General features: G+C 51.1%; 4 protein-coding genes across 7 annotated transcripts in view; 1 reads left to right on the top strand and 3 right to left on the bottom strand.

Annotated features, from left to right (window-relative positions):
• Positions 1-727: 727 nt before the first annotated feature.
• Positions 728-10,474, bottom strand: kif11 (kinesin family member 11). The gene is made up of 27 exons (XM_052080778.1): positions 10,311-10,474; positions 10,034-10,109; positions 9,690-9,819; positions 9,505-9,602; positions 8,646-8,724; positions 8,380-8,565; positions 8,164-8,288; positions 7,987-8,077; positions 7,733-7,878; positions 7,553-7,649; positions 7,115-7,210; positions 6,870-6,958; positions 6,712-6,799; positions 5,977-6,050; positions 5,692-5,806; positions 5,449-5,520; positions 4,668-4,803; positions 4,237-4,409; positions 3,986-4,111; positions 3,742-3,897; positions 3,486-3,625; positions 3,244-3,404; positions 3,035-3,153; positions 2,656-2,878; positions 1,346-1,521; positions 1,104-1,214; positions 728-1,005 (listed from the first exon to the last, which is right to left on the bottom strand). Exons 1-27 carry the CDS (start codon positions 10,402-10,404, stop codon positions 892-894), a joined length of 3,291 nt encoding a protein of 1,096 aa, XP_051936738.1. The 5' UTR covers positions 10,405-10,474; the 3' UTR covers positions 728-891.
• A 4,972-nt stretch (positions 10,475-15,446) lies between these two features.
• LOC127610785 (E3 SUMO-protein ligase EGR2-like) lies at positions 15,447-16,926 on the top strand. Its single transcript, XM_052081227.1, has 2 exons — positions 15,447-15,919; positions 16,010-16,926. Exons 1-2 carry the CDS (start codon positions 15,447-15,449, stop codon positions 16,350-16,352), a joined length of 816 nt encoding a protein of 271 aa, XP_051937187.1. The 3' UTR covers positions 16,353-16,926.
• A 236-nt stretch (positions 16,927-17,162) lies between these two features.
• Positions 17,163-18,622, bottom strand: LOC127610526 (2-aminoethanethiol dioxygenase-like). Its single transcript, XM_052080768.1, has one exon. It carries the CDS (start codon positions 18,319-18,321, stop codon positions 17,617-17,619), a length of 705 nt encoding a protein of 234 aa, XP_051936728.1. The 5' UTR covers positions 18,322-18,622; the 3' UTR covers positions 17,163-17,616.
• Positions 18,623-20,014: 1,392 nt separating this feature from the next.
• Positions 20,015-24,043, bottom strand: part of sptbn1 (spectrin, beta, non-erythrocytic 1) — a 46,529-nt gene continuing 42,500 nt past the window's right edge. For all 4 annotated transcript variants that reach the window (XM_052080687.1, XM_052080688.1, XM_052080689.1 and 1 more), the window contains 4 exons: positions 23,247-23,461; positions 22,710-22,883; positions 22,537-22,579; positions 20,015-22,198 (listed from right to left, as the gene is read on the bottom strand). In XM_052080687.1, coding sequence (XP_051936647.1) covers positions 21,932-22,198; positions 22,537-22,579; positions 22,710-22,883; positions 23,247-23,461 — 699 coding nt within the window. In that variant the 3' untranslated portion in view covers positions 20,015-21,931. The remainder of the gene's footprint in view (positions 22,199-22,536; positions 22,580-22,709; positions 22,884-23,246; positions 23,462-24,043) is intronic.

Raw genomic sequence — 24,043 nt, 5'->3', positions numbered from 1 at the left:
CCGGCCTCCCTGTGTGGAGTTTGCATGTTCTCCCCGGGCTTGCGTGGGTTTTCTCCGGGTGCTCCGGTTTCCTCCCACATTCCAAAAATATGCATGGCAGGCTGATTGGATGCTCTAAATTGTCCCTAGGTGTGAGTGTGGGCGTGGATGGTTCTTCGTCTCTGTGTGCCCTGCGATTGGCTGGCAACCGATTCAGGGTGTCCCCCGCCTACTGCCCGAAGACGGCTGGGATAGGCTCCAGCACCCCCCGCGACCCTAGTGAGGATCAAGCGGTTTGGAAAAATGGATGAATGGAATGGATAATCCCAACCATCTTCGGGCAGTAGGCGGGGCACACCCTGAATCAGTTGCCAGCCAATCGCAGGGCACACAGAGACGAACAACCATCCAAGCTCACATTCACACCTAGGGACAATTTAGAGCGTCCAATCAGCCTGCCATGCATGTTTTTGGAATGTGGGAGGAAACCGGAGCACCCGGAGAAAACCCACACAGGCCCGGGGAGAACATTGCAAACTCCACACAGGGAGGCCGGAGCTGGAATCGAACCCAGTACCTCTGCACTGTGAAGCCGGCGTGGACTACGGGGCCGCCCCTTTTTGTTTATAAATGAGCAAACGTCCCAAATGATCGGTCATGGCAGCGCTGTATTTGTCGGCATGTTTGTGACTTCACAAAGTCCTGGGAAAGGCTGCCACATTCTACATAATTACTGTACATACACTCCTCAGTTTTGAAATTACTTTTATTCATCATAACTGTTACTCATTTCATAATGAAAAGCATAATCACAAAACGCGAAGACGTTGAACATGGCGGCTTAAAAAACAGACACATAAAAGGCAATGCTAACTGGCACCTAAAAACCAAAAACGGGGAAAACGGATGCGTTTAGTTCTGACAGCGCAGCGGGAGTCGGGACTTTTGCGGGGTGGTCCCGGCCTCACTGTCGCACACTTTGGGCCTGCTCGGGACCTTGTCCTCTTTCTTCCTGGCCTTCTTTTGCTGGAGCACATTCGACATGAGAGCAAAACGGATTGTCACGTCGTTAATGGTACGCGCGCCATCACGACGGACACGTCTGTCGCGGCGGGCGGGCTCACCTTGAAGAACGGAAGGCGCTTGGTCTCGTTGAAGACCAGGTTCTCGTCAATGAAGGAGCCATCGGTGGCCACGCTCTCGTTGCATGTGCTCAGCTCGTCCTCCAGGGAGCCCTGAACGCAGCACGGGATAAGCGCTCTCCCGTCGTCTTTTATAAATATATACCCCCCCCCTTACCCCACCACCAAGGAATGGGCAAAAACTGAAAACTTATGAAAGAAAGACTTTAAGATTCCCGTCGCACCTGGCTGCTTTTGTCGTCATCATCTTCGGACTCACAGTCACGCTCTGGCTCCTCGCCTTTGATGGCGGCCTTCAGCTCGTCCTGTTGCCTCCTGAGATTCTCCAGCATCTCCGTGCGGCTCCCCACCTTGGCCACCTGGCGCGGGTACACAAAGTCCCGCCTCTGCGGCGTCTGACCTGAGAGGGCGTCGCGGGTCGGACGGCGACGGGTGTCAGTCAAAGGGACAAATGGACGCGATCGGGCTGCCATTTTGCGTGCTTAAGTGAATTTAAAACGCAGTGGAGCCAGTGGATGCGGTACGACAACCTAAATGATTTCTAGCCAAATTTATCACCAATTATTCTAAAAATAAATGTAAAATAAATTTAGGTTGCGCTCGACATTGTCCAAATCCTCAGACTTTCACCAGTCTCCGGTTTCTGTAGTTCGCCTTGAAAGGAAACCTTTTCTCGAATAAAGACATTTGTAAATACCTGCTAATACTACGGAAAGCAATCTTTTGCAACATTTTTGAAAAAAAATTACGCGAGAGAGCGAGAGAATACAAATAACCATCTAAAGTCAAGATGGCGCCCGAGTAGGCAGCCGCCGGCAAGTGCTCTCATGAGCCTTGCTTTTTTTTTTTTTGTTTTTGTGTTTGTTTTGTCACTTTGTTTGTTGTTACGTCGTGTGGACCTGATGTGGACTTTTTTCAGCATTTTTTTGGCCATGACATTCATCATGGAGGAGACTGTGTGCTTGGTGGTTGCGCCTTCTCGATGGCATGCGTGTACCACCACAGTTTTTGAGAAGAAGGGAGCGTTAGCGCGGAGCGCCGATGCGGATTTGGAACTGGGAGTCGCGGCTTGGAGTTTGAAGCGGATTTACGTGGGACAGGAGAAGTGAACTCATCTCTTTTCGTCAATGGACGCTACGGCTTCGTGTTTGCTTTCAAAACTTGGCTTGTAGCAGACGTGTGCACATTTTCAGCATGAAAGGACACTTTGATCCTCTCCTCTTTCATCTAGAACTGCTTCAGACAACAAAGTGTATGCAGAAACGTGGGGAAGATTCCACGACTGTTTGCGTCCTATGTGTTGTGTTGTGTTATTTTCGTTATTTTGACTTCAAAATGGCGCCACGAGAGTGGCTGCCTTTCCAGCAGCTCCTATATTTTGTCGTTCTACTTCTTCCTTTCATAACTTTGCTGCTGTGAATTGGGAATTTCTCCATTGCGAGACTAATAAAGGGTTTCTTAAACCAGGCGCCCGACGAATGGCTCAACTGAATACTTGTCGCAGAGTGTGATTTTTTTTTTTTGGTTTGTTTACCGGTGGGCACGTCGTGGCGCAGTTCCTCCTGCAGGAAGTTCTGGACCAGCCGCTGACCGGCGTTCACCTGCTCGCCGATGTCGGCCTCCCGCCGGTCCAGGGAGGCGGCGTCCGAGGAGATTTGGCTGCGCATCTTCTCCAGGGTCTCCTTCATCTCATCCTGGTGGGCCCTTAGTGTCGCCTCCAACGTATGAAGCTGCTCGGTGCCATGCGTCTTCACGCTCTGGAGGAGAGGGAGAGAGAGAGTGAGACGAGACCCCCCTCGTGTCGTGGCCAATCACAAATGCCCGGTCGCACCACATGATGACAAAATGGCGTTTGGCTCCAAAATGGCGGTTGGCTCCAGGCCCACGTCCTACTCAAGGCACTGCGCCTGTACCTCAACGAGGATCTCCGCGTCGGCAGACTCCTCGGCCTCCAATGACAGATGCTCTTGGACTCGTTCGTCGGCGCGCCGCTCCAGTGCCGAGCGCCAATCCCGGTCTCGTCCAAGTAAACCTGCACAGGCGCGCAGCCCCAGGGCCAAGTTGGCAATCGGCCACAGTGGGCATTTCCGGGACAACCAGACTAAGAGCAGACGCCTCGTACCCGACACGCCGCGCTGGAGGTGCTCACGGCAACCGTCGGCCTCCTGCCGGGTCTGCTGGCTCTCGTCCACGTGGCGGCGCAGCGTTGAGGCGAGGGAGGAGGAAGTGGAGCACAGAAGATCCGCCCGGGCGCAGCCCCGACGTTCCAAGGACTCGCAACCGCTGAGGAAGGACACGAGCCAGGCGGCCACGTTGTTGTAGGTTTTTGTTGCTCGACCCGACACGCCAGGACGGCGGAGTCACCTGCTGAGGTGGTCTCGAAGGCTATGAAGGGGCGTCTTTAGGACTCCGGAGAACGAGCGCAGCTTCTCGCAGTCCTCGTGTGCCTCCGTGGACAGCAGGTTGAGCTGCGCCTGCAACATCTGGATGGTCTGCTTGGTTCTCTGCAGGAGGGGACAGGAAAGCTCAAACTCGGAAACCTTAACTCAAACTTGAAAGCGGAACTTTGTCCAAATCCGTCATGTTTGTTGGCCAGCTACGGCAAAGCACCCGTCGTCACCTGCTGGTTATTCTCCTGAGCTTTTCGGATCTTCTCCTCCAGCTGGTCCCGTTGGTCCAGCAGGACGTTCACGTCCCGCACGGCGGCCTCTCGCAGAGCCGCGAGGTCTCCGACCAGGCCGCTGAAGAACTCGCCCGTCTCCTTCATGGCCTCCACCTGACACAGGGTCAGAACGAGTGCTGTGACAAACTGCTTTCTTTTTTTTTTCTTCTCTTCTTCTTCTTCTTCAAGCAGACTTGCCAACCTCGTCGGCCAGGGCTCGCTGCGCTTCCGCGTTGGACCTGAGGGAGGCGCTCAGCTCTTGGAGCACCGAAAAACCCATCAGAGTCTGAACCTGGAGGACCTCTTCCATGTCCCGCTGGTGCTCTTCCTACGTGCAGTAAATGTATTCCAAACAACCGCCATTAAATACAAAGTGCCAGACAAGGAGCAAAAAAATATTTCAGACAGCGGAAAGCACAAAAACAGTCAAACAAGACCCGAGGTGGCGCTCACCAGAAGCTCCTTCATGGTCTCCCGGTCGCGCTGGCCGAGTTGGCAGTGGCGCCGCACGCGCTCCTGCCGGCGGGCCACCCCCTCGCCCAGCAGCCGCCCCACGCCGGCCACCAGGGCCTCCACGCCGCTCACAGCGCGGGTCAGCGCCGCCTCGCTGCCCGCCACAACGCCGTCTACGACAGAGGTCACCGTGATAAGACAGCCGGTGGTAAGCCCCGCCCCCTAATCCACTAAGCCATTTTGTATTGCTGCAAGATCTTTTTGTAGTAATTCGGGAGTCCGATTCCAAATGCAGTTGCCGTATTAGGAATCATTCATTACGTAATCAATCAGTCATTACGCTCCGCTATAATCAAGCTGCACGACTGGAAAATGTGCACGTGGCGAGGAAGGAAGGAAGGCGAAAGCGATTGCGAGTACGGCGTGTGTACCGACGGCCCGCGAATAGCTGCCGAGGTCGTGTCGATGCTTGTCGCCTTGCTGCTGGACGCCGCGCTGCACACCGCCCAAGGCCGCCGCCATGCGCTCGGCGAAGCTCTGCTGGGCTGTCACGTTGTGCTGCTCCACCTGCACGCGCCGCAACACACATGACATGCATGAAAAAAAAAAAAAAAAAAAACACACAGACAAGACAGTCGGTGAAGTGCTGCCGCTGAGGATGAAAAGTTGCAGCAAGAGGATTGCGATAAACGTAGTCACGGGTGGGACTCGGCATATTTCACACGCACACGAACTGATTTGTGACAATTTTTTCCACCTTATTATGTTACACGGTCCCTATTACCTTTATTATTACGCCTTTATTACCATTTCGTCTTACTGTTTATTGTGTATGTCAAATCGCTCCATGTACAGCACTTTGTATGCAGCGATGGCTGTTTGAAAGTGCTCGAGAAATACTGTTGACTTGTTGACTTGACTATTTGATGGCATGAGTCCGTTATCATCCCTTCCGTGTTGCAAATGCAAATTTGTAATCTCAACTTGTGGCCTTCTGAACAATTATTCTTCAGTTCTGTGCTCTCAACCACACTTGAAAAAAATGACTCTTGTATCACCGACTGTTCATTCGTGACCACACCGCATTAGGCTACGTTTCTATTTGTTTGTGCGCTTTTAGATTTGAAATGTTCTGGCTGAGAGTCCGAAAAAAAAAAAAAAAATGCACGTGCCAAGAGAAGCCCGCATGCTAAGGGAGAGTGTCGGCATTACCAGCTTCTTCCTGTCCAGCTTGGCGTGCAGACCCAAGACGTCGCTGGTGCTGGCGTCCGCCGTGTTCAGCAGCTGCAAATACATCGGTTTCATTTATTGTTGATATTTTCTTTAAAAAAAGAGTCCCCACGAGGACGGCCAGCGCTTGGTGCGTTACTAATTCATTGCAGGTCCAATATTAAAAAGTAGCTTGTCCGTCCCCCCCCCCCGCCCCCCCCCCTTGCATGAGGTCAGAGGTGGCACCTGCGTGGCGGCGCTGTAGAGATTCTCCTGGGCCGCGCGCAATTCCCCACTGACAAACTCCTCCTCGGCCAGCTTGTCTTTGGTGGCCTCCAGGTCCCGGCTGGTTTCCTCCAGTCTATGCAGAGGACGGACGGACGGACGGAAGGACAGACGCGTGAGGTGCTCGTTTCATTTCATTCTGAGGCCGGCGAATCCGTCGCTGAGTGGACCCCCCCCCCCCCCCCCCCGAGAGGTGATGCCAAGGGCGTCGGGTCGGCGGTCGTCGGGAGGCCAAAGACTCCTCACCTCTCTCGGTTTTCAAACAGGTCCGAGACGCAGTGCTCCAGTTTGTCTTTACTGTCCACAAACAGGTCGCCGACCTGCACGCACGCCACATGATCGGCATTAGCTTATAAATAAAATGTATTATGTAGGGCGGCCCTGTAGTCCAGTGGTTAGCACGTCGGCTTCACAGTGCAGAGGTACCGGGTTCGATTCCAGCTCCGGCCTCCCTGTGTGGAGTTTGCATGTTCTCCCCGGGCCTGCGTGGGTTTTCTCCGGGTGCTCCGGTTTCCTCCCACATTCCAAAAACATGCGTGGCAGGCTGATTGAACACTCTAAATTGTCCCTAGGTGTGAGTGTGAGTGCGAATGGTTGTTCGTCTCTGTGTGCCCTGCGATTGGCTGGCAACCGGGCCTGCGTGGGTTTTCTCCGGGTGCTCAGGTTTCCTCCCACATTCCAAAAACATGCGTGGCAGGCTGATTGGACGCTCTAAATTGTCCCTCGGTGTGAGTGTGAGTGCGAATGGTTGTTCGTTTCTGTGTGCCCTGCGATTGGCTGGCGACCGATTCAGGGTGTCCCCCGCCTACTGCCCGAAGACAGCTGGGATAGGCTCCAGCACCCCCCCGCGACCCTAGTGAGGATCAAGCGGCTCGGAAGATGAATGAATGAATGAATGAATGTGTTGTAAGGCATACATCCGATTTGGCATGAAAACTTTGCAGCGCCCGAGTACAAATGTCGGCCGGGTTCATCGTCTACCTTCTTCAGCTCTTCCTCCAAGACGGCGATGCGTTCGGTGTACTCCAGGATGATTTCGTTGTTGGCGGTGATCTGTTCCATCATGCTCCTTGAAAGGCACAACTTTTCAGAACGCGTGCGCGGGGCAGAACGTCGGCGCGGCAGGGGGGGGCACATACGTGTAGTTCTCCGTTGACAGGTAGACGCCGTTTTTGTCCCTGGCGGCCGCCAGGTCTCGCTTGAGACGCTCAATCTCCTCCGTGTATTCCTGAGCGTGGACACAAAAAAAAAAAAAAAAGACAACGGGCGTGTTGAGAGTCGCTCACGAGAATGAGCGAATGATTCCAAAATGCATTCATCGTTTCCTCGTCCCCCCCAAGCGTTACAATCGGGATGCCAGGTCCTTTTTTTTTCCAGGTCTCACCTTGATGAGCGTCCTCTTTGTGAGCTTCTGGTTCACCTCGGGCTTGTTCATGATGTTCTTGGCCCTGCTGGCGTAGTCCAGCGTGCTCAGCGTCTCCTGCACACAACCCAAAGGCGTTGAGGTCCTTTCAAATTAGAGGACACATGAGGTACATTTGAAGGCAAAAAAAGGACCAACAGGTACAGTGCCCCCCCCCAACCCCCCTGACTGACAAGGGCCCCGATTTGTAGCCTCTTATGAGCAAACGGGTTTGGGGGGAGTAACGGAATGTACCAGCGTTACATATTGAGAGATTAAAAAAAAATAAATAAAGATTTCATTACAGGAGGAGGAAAAAAGTAATCAGATTACATCAATATTAATTCCAAATGGGAATTATTTTGCAGCATTGCATTTTCTGACTTTTTTTTTTTTAAATACATGATGGGACAAACGCACCTCAAGGTTACTGGAGGACGGCGACACGGTGGCGATGATGGAGGTCTTTGTTCGCCCCCCCAGCGAGTCTTGCAGAATGCGCGTCAGCTTTGACTCTCTACAGGAAGTCGGTCAACAACCGAGTCACCTCCACCGTCGACATCGATTATGGGCGTGTGTGTGTGTGCGCCGGCGCCGCACCTGTACGGGACGTGAGGTCTCTTCTCCACGAGAGCCGTGATGACGCGGCCCAACGTCAGGAGGGACTGGTTGATGCTTCCCGCCTCCCTCGCCCGCTTGTCCACCGCGCCGGAGCGCCCGATGTTCTCGCTGCCCGCCAGGTCCACCTGAACCCGACACCATCCCACAACGTAAAACGGCACCACTCAGCACTCCAAAATGACAATTTTCCGACAAAGAGCTCCCCCCCCCGCCGTTGCAAAAGTTTGCTTTACCAGGTTGAGTTTGCCGATCTTGACCAGCTCCTCGCCGTCCAACGTCGTCTCCTTCATGTGGATGGTGACCGAGAAGACCGAATGCGAGCGGCTGCGCACAAATTCAAGAAACGTGAAAGCCGCAAGTCGGCACCAAAACTTTTCGGAATCGGAGACGGGGCGGGGCGCGCGTCCCACCTGGAGTAGGCGTTCATGAGCGTGGAGGCCGTCCTCCTCTTGGCGGATCCTCTCTCGAGGATCAGGTAGACCTCATCTTTGTTGTGGACCGTCACCTCCTCCAGACCTCTGACAACCATGCCGCGCTGCCGGCAACACAACAGCTTAGCACGCTGGCTGTTTTTTTTTTTGGGGGGGGGGGGGGGTGTCCTACTCTCCATTCTCTGGAAAAGGTACCTTGTTCCTTGGGTCGTCAAAGAGCTGCAGCCGCTCGGTGACGTCCTCACTTGGGCTGAGCAGGTCAAAGAGCTCTTCGTTGTAGATTTCCAACAACGAGACTTTGACTGAGAATTCGGTGCCGTTCCTGGACAGCTTCTCGAAGATCTGGTGGAGGGTTCTGGGAATGATCCCAGCCAGCGGGTCCTGCGAGCATAACGAGAGCCAAGCGGTCGGGAAACGTTCGGGGGGGTCCCATCGGCCAATAAGAGGCGTGTCAAACTTGCCTCCTCCCAGGTGAACACCTCGCCTGGACTTCGTTCTCCCTCCATCGTGAATGTCTTCCCTGTGCCCGTCTGCCCGTAACTGTAATGCATTAACCAAGGACAATGTTCAGCCCCCCCAGAAATTTGCGGGTGTCTGGCAACAATTCAACCCATCACTCAATTCACGAGGAGCTCGCAATTTCCGTTGATCATTTCAAAATAAATATTTTTTTGCGGATGCGGATTTGGAACTGGGAGTCGCGGCTTGGAGTTTGAAGCGGATTACGTGCGACAGGAGAAGTGAACTAATCTCTTTTCGTCAGTGGATGCTACAGCTTCGTGTTTGCTTTTAAAACTTAGCTTGTAGCAGACGTGTGCACATTTTCACCTCTGATCCACTGGTGAAAGGACACTTTGATCCTCTCCTCTTTCATCTAGAACTGCTTCAGACAACAAAGTGTATGCTGAAAATTGGTGAAGATTGCACGACTGCCTGTGTCCTATGTGTTGTGTTTTTTTTTGTTATTTTGACTTCAAAATGGCGCCGCGAGAGTGGCTGCCTTTCCAGCAGCTCCCATATTTTGTTGTTCTACTTCTTCCTTTCATAACTTTGCTGCTGTGAATTGGGAATTTCTCCATTGCGAGACTAATAAAGGGTTTCTTATCTTAAATAAAGAAATATAGATCGATCGATAGACGCATATACATTTACACAGTCAAGTACTTGAATGCTAATATTTCACCACAGGAAAAAAAAACAATTAAACATGCAAAATCTACAACCAAAGCAGACATTTTGGGCAGCAATAATCTCAAACAAGCCTGTGAAATCCTGGTGGGACCGCCTAGCATGCTTGCGTGCGTGCGCGTGTGTACTGACGCAAATATGGTGCAGTTGTAACCCATGATGACCTCATCCAAGATGGGACACACCACGCTCCGATAGACATCAATCTGCTTGGCGGCGGGTCCAAACACCTGCGGGTTGCCAACAACAACAACAACAAGAGCACTAAAGCCCTGTCAGCAGAACGATGATATCGAGGAGACTGCAAATCAACTGACCATATCGAAGGTGTACATCTTCCTGGACGCCTTGTCATTAACACCTGCCGTCCTCACCAGAACTTCCTTCCTGTTCGGATCGCAGTCAATCACGTTGTGTGACGACTTGCGCTCCACCATGTTGAAAGGTCTGTCAGGGAACAAAGCCGTTTTCAGCTACTTTAAATCTTTGCATCGATAAATCTCAAATATTACAGCATCTATCTAGACATTGTTTTCACATTGCCAGAGACTCGACCCCCCGCATACACGCAGAAGCACATTGATGGAGACTATTAAGTAACGATGAGGATTACCTGATGATTGACACTTGGAAAGAAAAACAAAGGAACGACGAAGATTACCTGCATCTGACGACGACTTGAATGTTTCTCCCCTTTTCGTCCCGCTTGACCGCACTCTGGTGATTTGAAGCCATGACTGCGGCGACACAAGACGACTTAGTGTTTCGTCGATACTTGGCGCGTGTAAAAAAAAACAAGTGAGCCGCGCCCAAGCAACAGACTGTCGTGGACTGCCCGAGTACCGCTCGCTTTGCTAACGGAACCACCGTGAAGCTAGCAACAGTTAGCATCTCAGACAGCGCCAGCCCAACCCGAAACAAACGAACTGCAAACTTACCGAAGGCCTTTCTCGAGTCATCCGCTGCGCCGCCTGTTGTGTTTATATGTTGCCTGTGTGCGTTTTGTGGGCTTCGATCTCGTCCCTGACGCATACTACAGCAGACAAAACGGTGTGGCGCCCAAACGGAATCAAATATTTCAAAAAAGTTTTTAAATTCCACTCAGCCAATCACAGAAGAGTACAAGCCTTTCTATTGGGCGAGGCGGATATGTGACTGCTCGCCGCAGAGCATCATGGGAGGTGGAATCACTGTTTATCTAGCTACGTAGATTTTCTTCTTCTCTCGTTTAAAACTAATCGCATTTATTTTTATATGATTAATATTATCATTATTATTACTTAGAAAAGAACGATATAAATTTTTTAATGTTATTTTTGGCAGTTCTATTGTGTTTTTAATCGACCAAATCCATGATTTTAAACCATCACAGTCATATCCCCCCCCCCCCCAATAAATAAATAATAAAACGTGCATCTAAGGATTACACACATGAAGGCAATATAATTACAAAGCCACCCATCCGGAACAGAGGGCAGGTCCAGCTAGAAATTTAACTTTGTCATTCGTATTAATAAGATAAGATAAGATATCCTTTATTCGTCCCACAATGGGGAAATTTAATACACGACACACGTTTACAAATAATGGCCATATGAATAAAAAAAATTATATACATGGAAAATAACACCTGAAATTTTAAATAAATACATAAGATGTGTCTGGCTTGAACGCGTTTTTTTACGTTGGCATTTTCACCAGCTTTACTACACGACTGCTCAAATTGCAAATGTTCATTCTGAAGAGGCGTTGTTCATTTTCATTCAAATGATGAATAGTCACCATTAGACACAAGACTTCACACGGTAAAAAAAAAAAAAAAACAATTCGACTCAAATTCAGTTGTAGCGCGCTTCAACAACAACCACACGTAAGATCGAACATCAAGCTCAATAAATTCAGGAACAAATACATGTCAAGAAACATTTCTTCAAAATCCGGGAAAAAAAATATCTTGTAACTCACAAGATCATAGCCATAAATGAAAAAAATCATCTGACATTGCTTTTCAATGGCGATATAAATGTGATAAACCAAAACAAAAAATGCCTCCAAGCACGAAAAAAAGAATCTAGTTGCTCTGTGCGTTGTTTGTGTGTCTCGGTGAGCGGTGGTGAGCACAAGTCCATCTGCTTCGGACGAGGGTGGGTCCGCCCACTCACTCGACCCCGCGAGATGCACTCTTCTTTAACACACGCGCACGCGCACATGAACGCGCGCTAATATTTCGTCATATATATTTATATGTATATTTGCTCCGTTTCAACAACTTTTATGCGACACTAGGCACACCCCCTCCCCGGGCAAGATAATACTCACTCGCTTTTGATTGACACCCAACGGAGCTGTTCGTGGAACGGTGTTGACTATCATCTCACGCTTCATTTTAGCCTCATACGGAGCGGTTTCGAATATTCTAAAGAAAATCCCCGAGAAAAATCGAGTGACGTCATAAACTAGCGCCGCATTTGCTCCTTTGTGTACAGAAATTCAAGTTACTACGGGACCTGGGATTTGACACCTCTGCTCATTGATCTTTTTTTTTCAGTTACTCAGTCTCACTGAATAATTATTTCTACTCAAGTAATTATTTGGAGTACTTTTTTACTTTGACTTGAATCTTATGATCCAAAAGTAACAGTACTCTAACTTGAGTACAATTGTTGGCTACTCTCTGGAAAGACGGAGCGGTAGAGGGATAAAATGTTGAGGACTATTAATGCTCCCCTGGTGGTGCAACAATCAAATCATGGACAGCTAATTGATTATCAAAGGAATTGGTAGACTATTCTGATCATGGATGAAGTTGTTTTGAGACCTTGCCGAATGTAAAAAATGTCAAAACCTCGGCATTTCAGCCTCTCAACGGGAAATCTTCCTCCATGAAAGCAGACTGGTCATTTTTTGTGTTGAATTTAAATGGAACAATTACAAAGTTTGGAAAGCAACGCCCCACCCCCGACCAAGCCAATAACATCATCAGAATCAATACGGGGTTTTTTTGCTGTTTTTTTGAAATAACACAGGGGATGGAAATGACATTTTTGGAGGCGTGGGGGTGGGGGCGTGGGTAAATCCGATTCCTAAATTATTTGAAAAACAGTAGACAAAAATAATTGATGATTTAAATAATGTTTCGTCGCAACCTTCAATGTCACTCAAAAGGTCATTCCTGGACATGGAAGATGACTTGTGCGAGGCTCCATACAAAGTCACTCCATCTGATTCTCAGGACAATGGTATTGCTGCTACACCCCCCCCCCCCACAACCCCTCCTACTTATCTTCTGGGCTCTTTGTGGCCACGGCCCACTCGGACCCGGGCGACGATGACCGGCGACTTTTCGCTTGGGGCCGCCCTTCCACTTCCTTCTTCTCGGTCTTCCTCATCGGGACGTCCTCACTGCGCTCAGCTGCGCTTCTGCCGCGGGGCGTCGGATTGTGAGCTCCTCGAGACGGCGACACCAAGGACCACAACGAGACCCGGAGCCGGAGCGAGGAAGAGCAAGAGTAGCGGCGCTGAGGTGAGTTGGATGTTTTTTTTTTTTGGTCACACTGAAGCCTGACGGAAATGCTCAAATTGGACTTTGAAAACGGTCAAGGGCCCAAATTCCAGTCGGGCAAAATGAGAAGCTCCATCAAACGTTCTCCCGCCATGCAAAGCATTTGGATGGGATTGAGTTTTGTGCTCGTTTTCCACCATTGTGGGAGTCAGCAAACAATCCTAAGAAGGTCGTCCGAGAAAAGAAATCACAAGCGTGTCGTTTGAAATGGCGGAGAAGAAATCAAGGAGTTGAATTGGGACCAATGGAGATGATACAAATTGGGATTTTAAAATGACCTTTCAGTTCAAAGTACCCGACTGGGTTTGGCGTTTTAGTCCCGCTTTGAATGTAATTCACGTCTTCTGTGCAAACAAATTGCCTTGCCAAGATGAAAGTCAATCTTTTGAGACCATCCAAGAACATTTGTAGAAGACCCATCCCAGGGCTGCAGATTGTTTGTTCACATCCCAGATGGTGCATGGAAAAATTGGACCTAAAAAAAAAGTTAAAAAACAAACATTTCTTTTTTTTTTTTTTTTTTACCAGAACTCCCAATTTAGGGAGAAAGAAAATATGTTTCTACATGATTCATCAATTAATACCAACAGACTATCAAAATAATAATTAGCTGCGGCAGAAATTGACGTCCTGTGCGCTAGCTCAAGGGATTGTGAAGGCAGATGAGATTGTCATGGCGACACATGGAAGCTAAAATCTGATTGGACAAAAAAAAAAAATTGAACATACACTCCAAATGGCAAGCAAGACGTTCTTTGGCCAAATCTTCCAGTTGACCTGGCGAACGTTGGTCAATGCTCGTGATCGCCTTTAGGCCTCGTCCAGCCCGAACCGGCTCACCGCCGCTGACTTTCCGCGTTCGCTCCGAGGCTCAGGTGCCGTCGGAGGCCCAAAAAATGTCGGCTGGGCCTTCCTTTGCACACCGGAGCGTCCTCGAGCCCAGACAAAGATCCATAGTCACCAAAAGCGCCAATGACAGATGATTAATCGGCGCGCTGCGGTTCGCCGAGCCACCGGACCCACGGCTGACGCTCCAGCCACCAAACACAAAACCAAAACCCCCACTCCCCCCCCCCCCTGGAGCCTCCGTGCACGGAGGTGCGTGGGCGAAGGGTGGAAAAGCGGGGTACCGTCCCCATGGAGCTCTCCCCCGTGTGCGCATTCGCACCATCAGTGTGTGTGGGAGGCTTTGAGCACGTGAGGATGGGGGTGGGGGGGGGGGGGTGCCGCAGTGACCAAGCCCCCATCTGGCAGCGGGTGGGCGGCGCGCCACACAGCCACAATGGCCAGCGACATTTTTGGAGGTGTGGGCGTTGAAAAGGCTGCGAGCGCAGGCTGTGCGCGTTTAGCTAGCGCGCATGTGAAAGTCACACGAATGCGCTTCTCCTTAATGGGAAGCGCCGACGTCTCCTTCAGGAAGCTTCCAGAACAGAGGTGGGCAAAGTACAGAGCCAGGGGGGGGGTTATACCCACAGCGCAATCTGATCTTCAATACGACCACCCGACAACTCCCATTGACCCCGGTCCTGAATTATTTCTCGCATTCATTTCGGTGCAGAAGCATACGGCTGCCACGCCTGGAAAAAACTTAAAATCAGAGTTTAGTACATTGCGTGTGTATGTACACACACACACACACAGAGTATATCAATTTTACATTATTACGTATTACTTTTATTCATCATTACACAAAGCCCAAGACTCATCACGAATGCGTTTGGCATCGAATGCAATATTGGTTATCAGCTGTAATGTCACAATTTGCAATCAATCATCGATTTCATTGATCAGATCCACAAAGTAAGACATGACAGCAATAACAATCTTCTTCAGCCCCCAGGGACATTTTGTGTGGCCATGGGAAAAAATTCCAAGATTTCTCAGATTTTCTTTCAGGATTTGTTTCATTTTTACAATACAATTTGCGGTATTTTCTTTTTTTTTTTTGGGGGGGGGTATAATTTACAGACGCATTTATCAAAGCGGGAGGTAAGAAGTAGCTCTCACTTTCAAAAAGGCCACGCGCAGGCAGGATGTGACATTTATGGCCCGTTGCGGTGTTGTTCTGAGAGCTCGCGACGGCGCCAAGGCCGGCGTGTCCACTTATGGTCAATGACGTCACGGGTCCCCCTTAAAAAAGCCGCGCAGGATTTCACGAGTGGCGCTTTTTCATGCCGCGCCGTCGCGATGAGCTCTTTATTGGGCTCCCTGGAGCGCGTGTCGGCCTTTGTCGTCAAACAAGAAGACGAAGAAAGCAAAGCGCGAGACCATGAAGCCGGTAAGCTTTTGCCGCCAAACGGCGGCCCTTCCGTCCGCCGCTTGACGACGCCCGTCTCGCTGTCTGTCTATCTGTCTGTCTGTCGCGCATGCAGGCGAGCGTCCCGTCGCGCACTACGTGGCAACTTTCCGCGCGCTCCCCGCGCAGTTGGGGGTGGACGCAGGACGAGCGTGGAGTGACGCGGTGGGCGTGGTCAGCGCCGACGTCGCCTCACCTGCAGCGTCGGACGACGTCATGGCGCACGGCCAGCCCGACCTCAGCCACATGTACGCGCCTCCCTACACGCACGGGCACGCCCACCTACACCCGGCCCCGCCCCCGTCGTACTCGTGCGGCGGTGACGTGTACCAGGACCCGTCCAATGGGGGCTACCTGGCAACGTCCACCTGCGGCGCGGTGACCTATCACGCGGCGCCGGCCTACAACTCGGCGCCAAAAGCCCCGCTAGTGGCGGACTACGGCGCGGGGGGGTTGTACCCCACCCAGAGCACCTTCCCGGACCGGAAATCGGTGGCGGCGTACGCCTTGGACTCGCTGCGCGCGGCCCCGCCGCTCACCCCGCTCAACACCATTCGTAATTTCACTCTGGGCGCGGCCCCCCCGCCGCCGCCGCCACCCCCGATAACGACGCCGATGACGACCGCCGCCGCCAGCGAGGGCTCGCTCAGCACCGCCGCCTTTCCGACCCACCACAACCTACCGCTCAGGTACGGACAGAAAAGTTGACGGTTCGAGCCCCCCCACCCCCATCTTGCCCTCATCAATTCAACATCAATCTGAAATCCTCCCCCCCACAGGCCGATCCTGCGCCCACGAAAGTACCCGTGTCGACCCAGCAAGACGCCCGTGCACCAGCGGCCGTACGCCTGCCCGGCCGAGGGCTGCGAGCGGCGCTTCTCGCGTTCGGACGAGCTGAGCCGCCACCTGCGCATCCACACGGGCCTCAAGCCCTTCCAGTGCCGCATCTGCATGCGCGCCTTCGGCCGCAGCGACCACCTGACCACGCACGTGCGCACGCACACCGGAGAGAAGCCCTTCTCCTGCGACACCTGCGGCAGGAAGTTTGCGCGCAGCGACGAGCGGCGGCGCCACATCAACGTGCACCTGAGGGCCAAAAGCAGCAAAGGCTCCGCCCTCTGACGTCACCGACAATATTGACCATGTTCCCCGGTTTGGGATTCATGATTCTGTGTGAAAAGCGACCATCTGCAATTATGATTATGATGATGCAATTGTAGATACCGCAAATTTGACTTACAATATATCTGGTACGTGAATTCGGGATATCCGCAGCAAAATTACAGCTGAAATTAGAGTTCCAGATACCAACAATTCTGTTGCCACATCTGCAAACAACTAGTGGTGAAAGAAATGATTGCACATCACTGCTATTCTAATTCTGGATAGGAAAACTGTCGTTTTTGACATCTCAAATCTTCCTTTTGATTTGGCAAAAGTCAACATTGACATTTGCAGTCTGGCTCGCGCAAATTGGTTTGTGACGTCACCATCAGCTGTATTGTAAAAAAAAAAAAAAGTGAAAGCTGGAAACTTTTAGGGGTCAGACACGCTTGGAGAAAATCGGGAGAGAAAGGCTGCACCCCCCTGATGATGATGATGATGCTCAGGAGGAAGAATGCGGAAACAACTCAGGGAAAAAAAAAAAAAGCACAAAACTTCTTTGCGGACGTTCATTCGGGACGGCATTGTGACATCACACCCAATATTGTAAAAAAATAAAATAAAAATAATTAAAAAAATATATATTCTTTTGATTGGGGATTCGGGAATGATCAATGATTGTGAACATTATTGGGTCCACAATCATCCATCCGTTTTAGGAAATATCTCAAGCCACAAGTTGAACCCAACTCAGCAATTAGACAGACGGTCAAATTTGGGGAAATGTTGCTCATCAAAGTTCCGATTGAGAGACCGACGCTCCAAATGTTCCGTGTCCAATCCCATTTATTCAGCGTCCAAATGCATTTTTCATTTCATAATACATTTCCTCCAAATGATTAGCGATCGTCTTTCACATTGAAACGTTTGATGTCATCGTGGCGATCGGCAAACGCTTCCATCAACACAGTTCCATCAAGCAGCTTAAACGATTTGCGATCGCGCTCCAGATGACATCGCGGCGGTCGAGGGCACCTCCGACCGAGTGCCTTGTCGTCCGTCTTTGACAGCCATTCGCCACTCGCTCCAAGTCACCCGTCCTTGTTCAAGTAGCGATGACATTTTGTTGCGTTGGTTCGCTATGCGTGACCTGCGATTGGCTGGCAACCAGTTGCGGGCCAATCGCTTGTCAGTCAATCACAGGGAAGAAATCTTCCGTCTTTTGTCGTGACCACTGCCAAGATGCGAAGCACCCTGCGGTCCTCGACGTCACATCGGGGCGTCAGAGGCGCACCTCGGGGCCCAGGTAGGTTTCGGTCCCGCACCAGAATGACACAGGCTGCGCGATCTCCATGAGCCAGACCTCACGCCCGTTCGGCTCTCTGGGTTCGGGCCCTTGGAGCACTCGGAAGTAGTGACAGTCGCGAGCGCCGTCCGGGTCGTAGGGCGGCGCCAGGATGTCCAGGAAGGCAGCGGGTCCATCCACGGCGTCGATCTGGTGCAGGTTGTCGCGGTCGGGCGCGAGGACGCACGGCTCGCTGGCGTCAGTGTACTCGGCGCTGGATCGCAGAACCGAGCGCAGCATGGCGCCGACTTGCGGCCTGGAGCGGGCTGCCCGCCTATCCAGGCTGTCGAAGCAGCTGACGCGCAGTTTGCCGTACAAGACTTTGAGAACGCCGTGCATGTCCGGGTGGTCGTGCAGGGGGATGCGGGCGCCGCTCTTGAGGAGGAACACGCCCATGCTGAATTGCTCCGTCTCGCAGATATGCATGTAGGTGACCGGGGGGCTGCCGCGGCAAGGGGGAGAGCCGCAGCCGGGAGGCAGCAGCTTGAGGTCGGCGGCTCGCGCCTGCCTCACGAGGCTCACCAGCTGCTGGTGCTTGTCGTGAAAGGCGTGAGGCGGCTGTCGGAAGGTGACGAGCGCCTGCCGCGCGATCCTCTGTACCAACGAGGTGGGCACCATCGCGGAACCTTCGCGGGCTTTCATCGCCAGCTAGCTAGCTAGCTAGCCGCTCCCCCGGCTTCGCTAGCATCCGAAGATCGTTTATTAAGCAAGGCCAGTTCACTACCGTCCATCAAAACGGAACTGGCCGACATCGACTACTTTAAGGCCTTTGTTGATCAAACATTTGATTAACAAAGCGTTCTGGACTTACATTCAGGTTCTGCGCGTGCCAACGACGAGGTGCAGTTATAGACCAGGCAATCCGAAATCGCATCAGCGTGAGATGCCGGTCTTGATGGTGCTCCTCTTCCTGTGCTCTTCGAGCCTACTTCCGGTTCGTCACGTGATCATTTTGCAGTCGAAAACGTGGAAAAGTCAAACTTGGAATACTGTACAAAGGTCAACACGATTGTCTGCGTTGTACACATTCCCGAAGAAGCGTGTAAAACTTAAACAACAACAAAAAAGTAAAATACATAAACGTGAAGCCAGTTGGCATCCGGTGCATTTTGGGATTTGAACTAGTTTAACTCCGTCAATGACAGCCTCGCAGCCTTGACATTCACTACAATACGGATGGTTGCTCTACTGTTAAAAAATACAATTATAGCTGTAAAATTTAGACTTTCTTTCAAAAATACTTTTACTGGTACTTTAAATGCTTTTATTTGACCACACACGCATACACACTATTGTTATTTTATTACTTTCCCCTCCAAAAATAAAATTCAAAACCTTGCAAAATCTCTCCCCCCTCCCTCCCCCTTTGGATGAATGGAAACAGAATGGATTGTGACGTCACAAGTCCTCATTAGCATTTGTTGACAACAGCAGACTGCACCCACACGAGTACAGTGACACAAACACAGTTGATGACACATTTGGTGATGCATGATCCTGATCAACACAAAACCCAAAACCAAATGTTCAGAGTTGACGTGCTGCAATGTGCCTGCCATAACAATTGGGACAATGAAAACAAAAAAGAACATCTCCAAAGTACCATTGCAATGGAAACAACTCAATTTGTTTTCCAGTGCATAGTGACTTCACTTCTGACTTCCAATTTCTGATTCATCCATCCATCCATCCATCTTCTACCGCTTATCCGGGGCCGGGTCGCGGGGGCAACAGCTTTAGCAGGGAAGCCCAGACTTCCCTCTCCCTAGCTACTTCTTCCAGCTCTCCCCGGGGGATCCCGAGGCGTTCCCAGGCCAGCTGGGTGACATAGTCTCTCCAGCGTGTCCTGGGTCTTCCTCGGGGTCTCCTCCCGGTGGGACATGCCCGGAACACCTCACCAGGGAGGCGTTCAGGAGGCATCCGAATCAGATGCCCAAGCCACATCTGGCTCCTCTCGATGTGGAGGAGAAGCGGCTCGACTCGGAGCCCCTCCCGGATGACCGAGCTTCTCACCTTATCGCTAAGGGAGAGCCCGGACACCCTGCGGAGAAAACTCATTTCGGCCGCTTGTATCCGGGATCTCGTTCTTTCGGTCACGACCCATAGCTCGTGACCATTTCTGATTCAGTCAGTGAGAATAAGCGGTTTTAGATACTGGATGGATGGAAGGTGACAGTGATTTGGCCGCCCGCCACCAAACGGACAACTGGCACGACTGCAGCCTGCATCGCGGTCTTCCTCCAGGGTTATGGGCTGGATCGGCTCAGGTGGGTGAAGTAACTGTTGATGTATCCAACAGGGACAGGTCACGAGTTGCAAGAAAAACAAAGTGAGCTTTTAAGGTTTTAAAAGCATTTTAATGGCTTTTTGCAGTTATGGAACAGAGAGCGAGAGAGAGAGACCAAAAGAGGAGTGGGAGGAGAGGGGTAGGAAAGGGGAGGGGGGGGGGTGTACAGGTGCACATTCAACTAGCAGTGGCCCCCTCATAACCCCTCAACTCGCCATACAAACCTCCTTTGTGGCATTTATTGATCGTGCGCAATGAACTAAGGACTTATCGGTGCCGGTTACTACGGTTACGGTGACCACGGCGTGCATACAGACTACACGCTGAGAGAGAGAGAGAGAGAGAGAGAGAGAGAGAGAGAGAGAGAGAGAGAGAGAGAGAGAGAGAGAGAGAGAGAGAGAATTGTCAGTCAGGTGTGCAAAACAAGCACACCCAAAAGCCAGGCTGCCTCTAATTGGCTGCTTTGTTACCAGGCGGAGTAGGAACTTATTCTGGTCAGCAGTTCATTGGAGGAGAGAGGAGAAAAAAAAAGGGCAGAAAGAAAAGCCAAAGAAGAAGCAAGCGACCATCAAACAGCGGCAAGCGACTTTAGCGCTTCTAAATGTGATGAGAAGACGGCGACGAAGTTTTGATAGGCCAGCACTCGTCGGGAAGGTCAACATTCTGGTCAGTTGGTCTTCCTTCATTGACAAAGTTTTAGTCCACCAAGGAGATTAGCAGAGGCAAGAATACGCAAGATTAGTTTTTCATATACACAACTTGTACATAATCAGGAATTAAGATTGAACCCGGGATGAAACCCGGTCTCAACAAGGATTCCATCTGGACAAAACCAGACCTGGACTCAACAAGGAGCAAACCTGGATTGAAGCAGGACTAAACCGGGATCAAACCAGAATTGGATCAAACCTGGGTTCAATTGTGACAAAAGAAGGTTTAAACCAGAACTAAACCAGAACTAGACCAGGACTGGACCGAACAAGGTCTCAATCCAGTATAAAGATTAAGCAAAATTGAGAATAGGGCGGATGACTATTACTTTGACTATTCTTACTTTTTTTTTTTTATACACAACTTGTACATACGCTTCACAAGCCAAGCAAGACCCAACAGCGGCCAAACAAGATCGCCATGAAACTGCAACAGAACGGGACCACTCAAAAACCTTCAACAAGCTCACGTCAAGTCACTACTGGACTCAATCAGGCCCAAACCTGGAAGAAACAAGAACCAAATCTGGATTCAATGTGTACAAAACAAAGTTTAAACCAGGATTGGACCAAACCTGGATCAAATATGATTTGACCAAAGCTTAAATCTGGACTAAACCAGACCTGGACCAAAACTGGTGTAAATAAGGATTAAATCCAGACTAAACCAGGACCAAACCTAGATGGAACCTGGTAAAAAAAAAAAACCCCAAAAATATCCAATCCATCTCTAGCCAGAATTGTGACAAATTGGGATTAAATGTGGGTTAAGACAATACTGAACTGAACAGGACAGGATTGCTCTGGTTGTAAGACCGGGCTCAAACAGAACTGAACCAGAATGAAACCTGAACTAAATGCCCCCGAACTAGTTTTAAGCAGGCCTAAAGCTCTGAGCCAGGGTGGATTGTTGTTAGGCACAGAGTGGACACTTTCGGCTCCAAACGGACGCACTTGCAGTGGCTCGCATGGGAAGAAGACAAAGACCGGGAGGAGGAAACCCAGCAGGAGCGTCCGGACGGCTAAACGTGGAAACGTTACGCGAGACTAAATTGGTTATTGTTTAGCTTTCTTCTTCGTAGTTGATGTTTTACGAGTACGAGCGGCGTAAAATCGAGAGGGTTGGGTTGACTTGGTAACGGCCTCCAGGCGACCGGGGACGAGCCAATCAGCACCAGAGGGACCAACGGGAGCAGGAAGAGGAAGAAGAGGAAGGAGGAGTGGGGGGGGGAAAGAGGAGTTAGTCGCTTAGAATTTATTTCTTCTTGCTGAAGAGACTGAAGCGTTTCTCCTTGTCTTTGTCGCGTTTGCCCGGACTGGACTCGGCCGCCGCCGCCGCCGCCGCCACCTCGGCCGAAGCCGAAGTCGGCACGGTGACCGAGCGACCAGTTGAGGTCGGCATGGTGTGGGCGCGGGCGGCGGTGGCAGCGGGCGCCGGCGTGCTGTGGCTACTCGGCGTCACCTCGCCCTTCTCGCCCAAAATGGCCACCGAGATGGCGGCGATCCATGAGTTCATCTCCTCCTGCGCCGCAGAAACATCACAAAGCATGTTAGCGTTAGCAGTAGCATTCACTTGACTTCTCCCATTATGCGCGTTCCCATTGGCAAGTCAAAACGGATCCTGTTCCTAAACGAGGACAGCATGTGGACTGAAACAGGATTCATCTCGCACTGAAGCTAGACTAGCTTGCCCGTTCCTTAAAAGAAGAACTGAAGAAAGATGATACCAGGTGTGAACCTGGATTAAAAATGGAAAATCACATCGTGACTAATCCCGAACTGAAGCACTGGGATCAATTCCCATTGAAACATGGATTCAAGCGGGACCGAGAGAAAACGAAAGAGTCAGTCGCTACTCACGTCATCTTTGGCTTGAAAGAGATACTCGTTGCCGTCAGTGACTCTGTAGTGATCAAAAGACACGTTTGGCTTATTAACGGGCCGCCACGGATCAAAGATACGACAGAATCGAAGACGCCTCGTCCCAAAAGGCGCACGTGCCAAATTAATGACTTGAATTAGATTTGACTGACTTGAGTTTGAAGACGTGTTTCTTCTTCTTGTATCCGAGCGCCACCTCGCAGGCGGCGTCTTGGAGCGCGACGGGGATCTCGCCGTGGTACGGGATGCCCTGCGTGGCGCTCTTGTGGTCCTTGTAGAAGCCCAGCTCCTGATGATTGAGCACGCAGAAGACGTGGTGCCACGACCTGCCGAGGGAGGGGGGCACCAGCGCAATGACAAGGATGCCGGCATAGTGCAGTCGCACGAGCAGAAGCCAGAGGGCGCCCTAGCACCCACCCACCACTTGCATCAGTCATAAAAAGGCCTGTATTATGTCCCCCCCCCCAGGAAAAAAAAGCTCGCCACAGGCTGGTTCGTCATACAAACGTCATGAAATAGAATGTCAAGAATCAAACCGTTTCAATTTAAAAAAAAAGGAAATATCTTCATTCCATGGGAATTTGGCGGCTTTCCCTGGCCACCAGGGGGCAGTACGCTCGTTTGAAGGTTTCTAATTTCTTCCCGGAATCGATGCGAGCTTTTTAGCCCATCCACGGCGCTCGGCGTACCTGCTGGACGCCTTCTTGTTGTGGCCCTCCCACTCGTGCTTGCGGTACAGGAAGCCCTCCATCTGCGAAGTGGCCGAGGGCGCCTCCTGCTGGCTCCTGGCGGGCAGGGTGGCCGCCTGCTGGCCGGCTTTGGCTTTGCGGGCGTCTCCCGGGGACCCCGCCGGGCTTGGCTCCGACACGCCGTTGACCACCTCGCCGCCGGCGCAAGCGTCGTCCTGGAAACACCGTCACAGGGTCAGGGTCCGCGTGGGCACCCGCGTGGGATGATTGAGATTGGTTAGGAGCAAGATTTAGAACGATTGGTTTGTTTGGGTTGATTGAGAGCGAGAGCATGCAGAGCACAGCACAATCACAGCGTTGCCACGGAGGCACGCCAAACATCGGCACCAAAGATCCAGAAGGTTGTGCGTGGGACAATGGACCCTTCCTGCCGGACCACTTCATTCATCCCGGTTTAGTTCCGGTTGAATCCGGGATTAGTCCGGTTGAATCCGGGATGAGTCCGGTTCTGGGTTTTGCATTTGCAATTAGCAGTTCTTCAATCGGCTTTCAGCTTTCATTAAGGTCCAGGACTGATTTTTAAATGTTTTTCCTTTTTTTGGGGCAGTTCTGGTTCAAGACTGGTTTAACCAAGGATTAGTGCAGTCCCTGTTGAGTTCAGCCACAGTTCACGTTTCGTTTATTATCGTTCAGGACCGATTTTCTTTTTTATCGACTGGTTCAACCAATTTTTAGTCCAGTCCCAGTTTGGTCCAGCTACATTCATTCACTCATCTTCCGAGCCGCTTGATCCTCAC

Source organism: Hippocampus zosterae, chromosome 11, assembly GCF_025434085.1.
Source record: "Hippocampus zosterae strain Florida chromosome 11, ASM2543408v3, whole genome shotgun sequence".
NCBI classification, from domain to species: Eukaryota; Metazoa; Chordata; class Actinopteri; order Syngnathiformes; family Syngnathidae; genus Hippocampus; species Hippocampus zosterae.
Note: the sequence above shows the minus strand (reverse complement) of the source record. Positions and strands in the feature narration are given on the sequence as shown.

What these genes read in the sequence shown, in the direction of transcription:
- kif11 (XM_052080778.1), bottom strand. Translation starts at nt 10,404, where the DNA reads ATGCGTCAGGGACGAGATCGAAGCCCACAAAACGCACACAGGCAACAT. An exon ending in AGATGTACACCTTCGATATG is followed by an intron (nt 9,603 to 9,689) that starts GTCAGTTGATTT and finishes GGCAACCCGCAG; the next exon opens with GTGTTTGGACCCGCCGCCAA. An exon ending in AGGTGTTCACCTGGGAGGAG is followed by an intron (nt 8,566 to 8,645) that starts GCAAGTTTGACA and finishes TTATGCTCGCAG; the next exon opens with GACCCGCTGGCTGGGATCAT.
- LOC127610785 (XM_052081227.1), top strand. Translation starts at nt 15,447, where the DNA reads ATGGCGCACGGCCAGCCCGACCTCAGCCACATGTACGCGCCTCCCTAC. An exon ending in CACCACAACCTACCGCTCAG is followed by an intron (nt 15,920 to 16,009) that starts GTACGGACAGAA and finishes TCCCCCCCACAG; the next exon opens with GCCGATCCTGCGCCCACGAA.
- LOC127610526 (XM_052080768.1), bottom strand. Translation starts at nt 18,321, where the DNA reads ATGAAAGCCCGCGAAGGTTCCGCGATGGTGCCCACCTCGTTGGTACAG.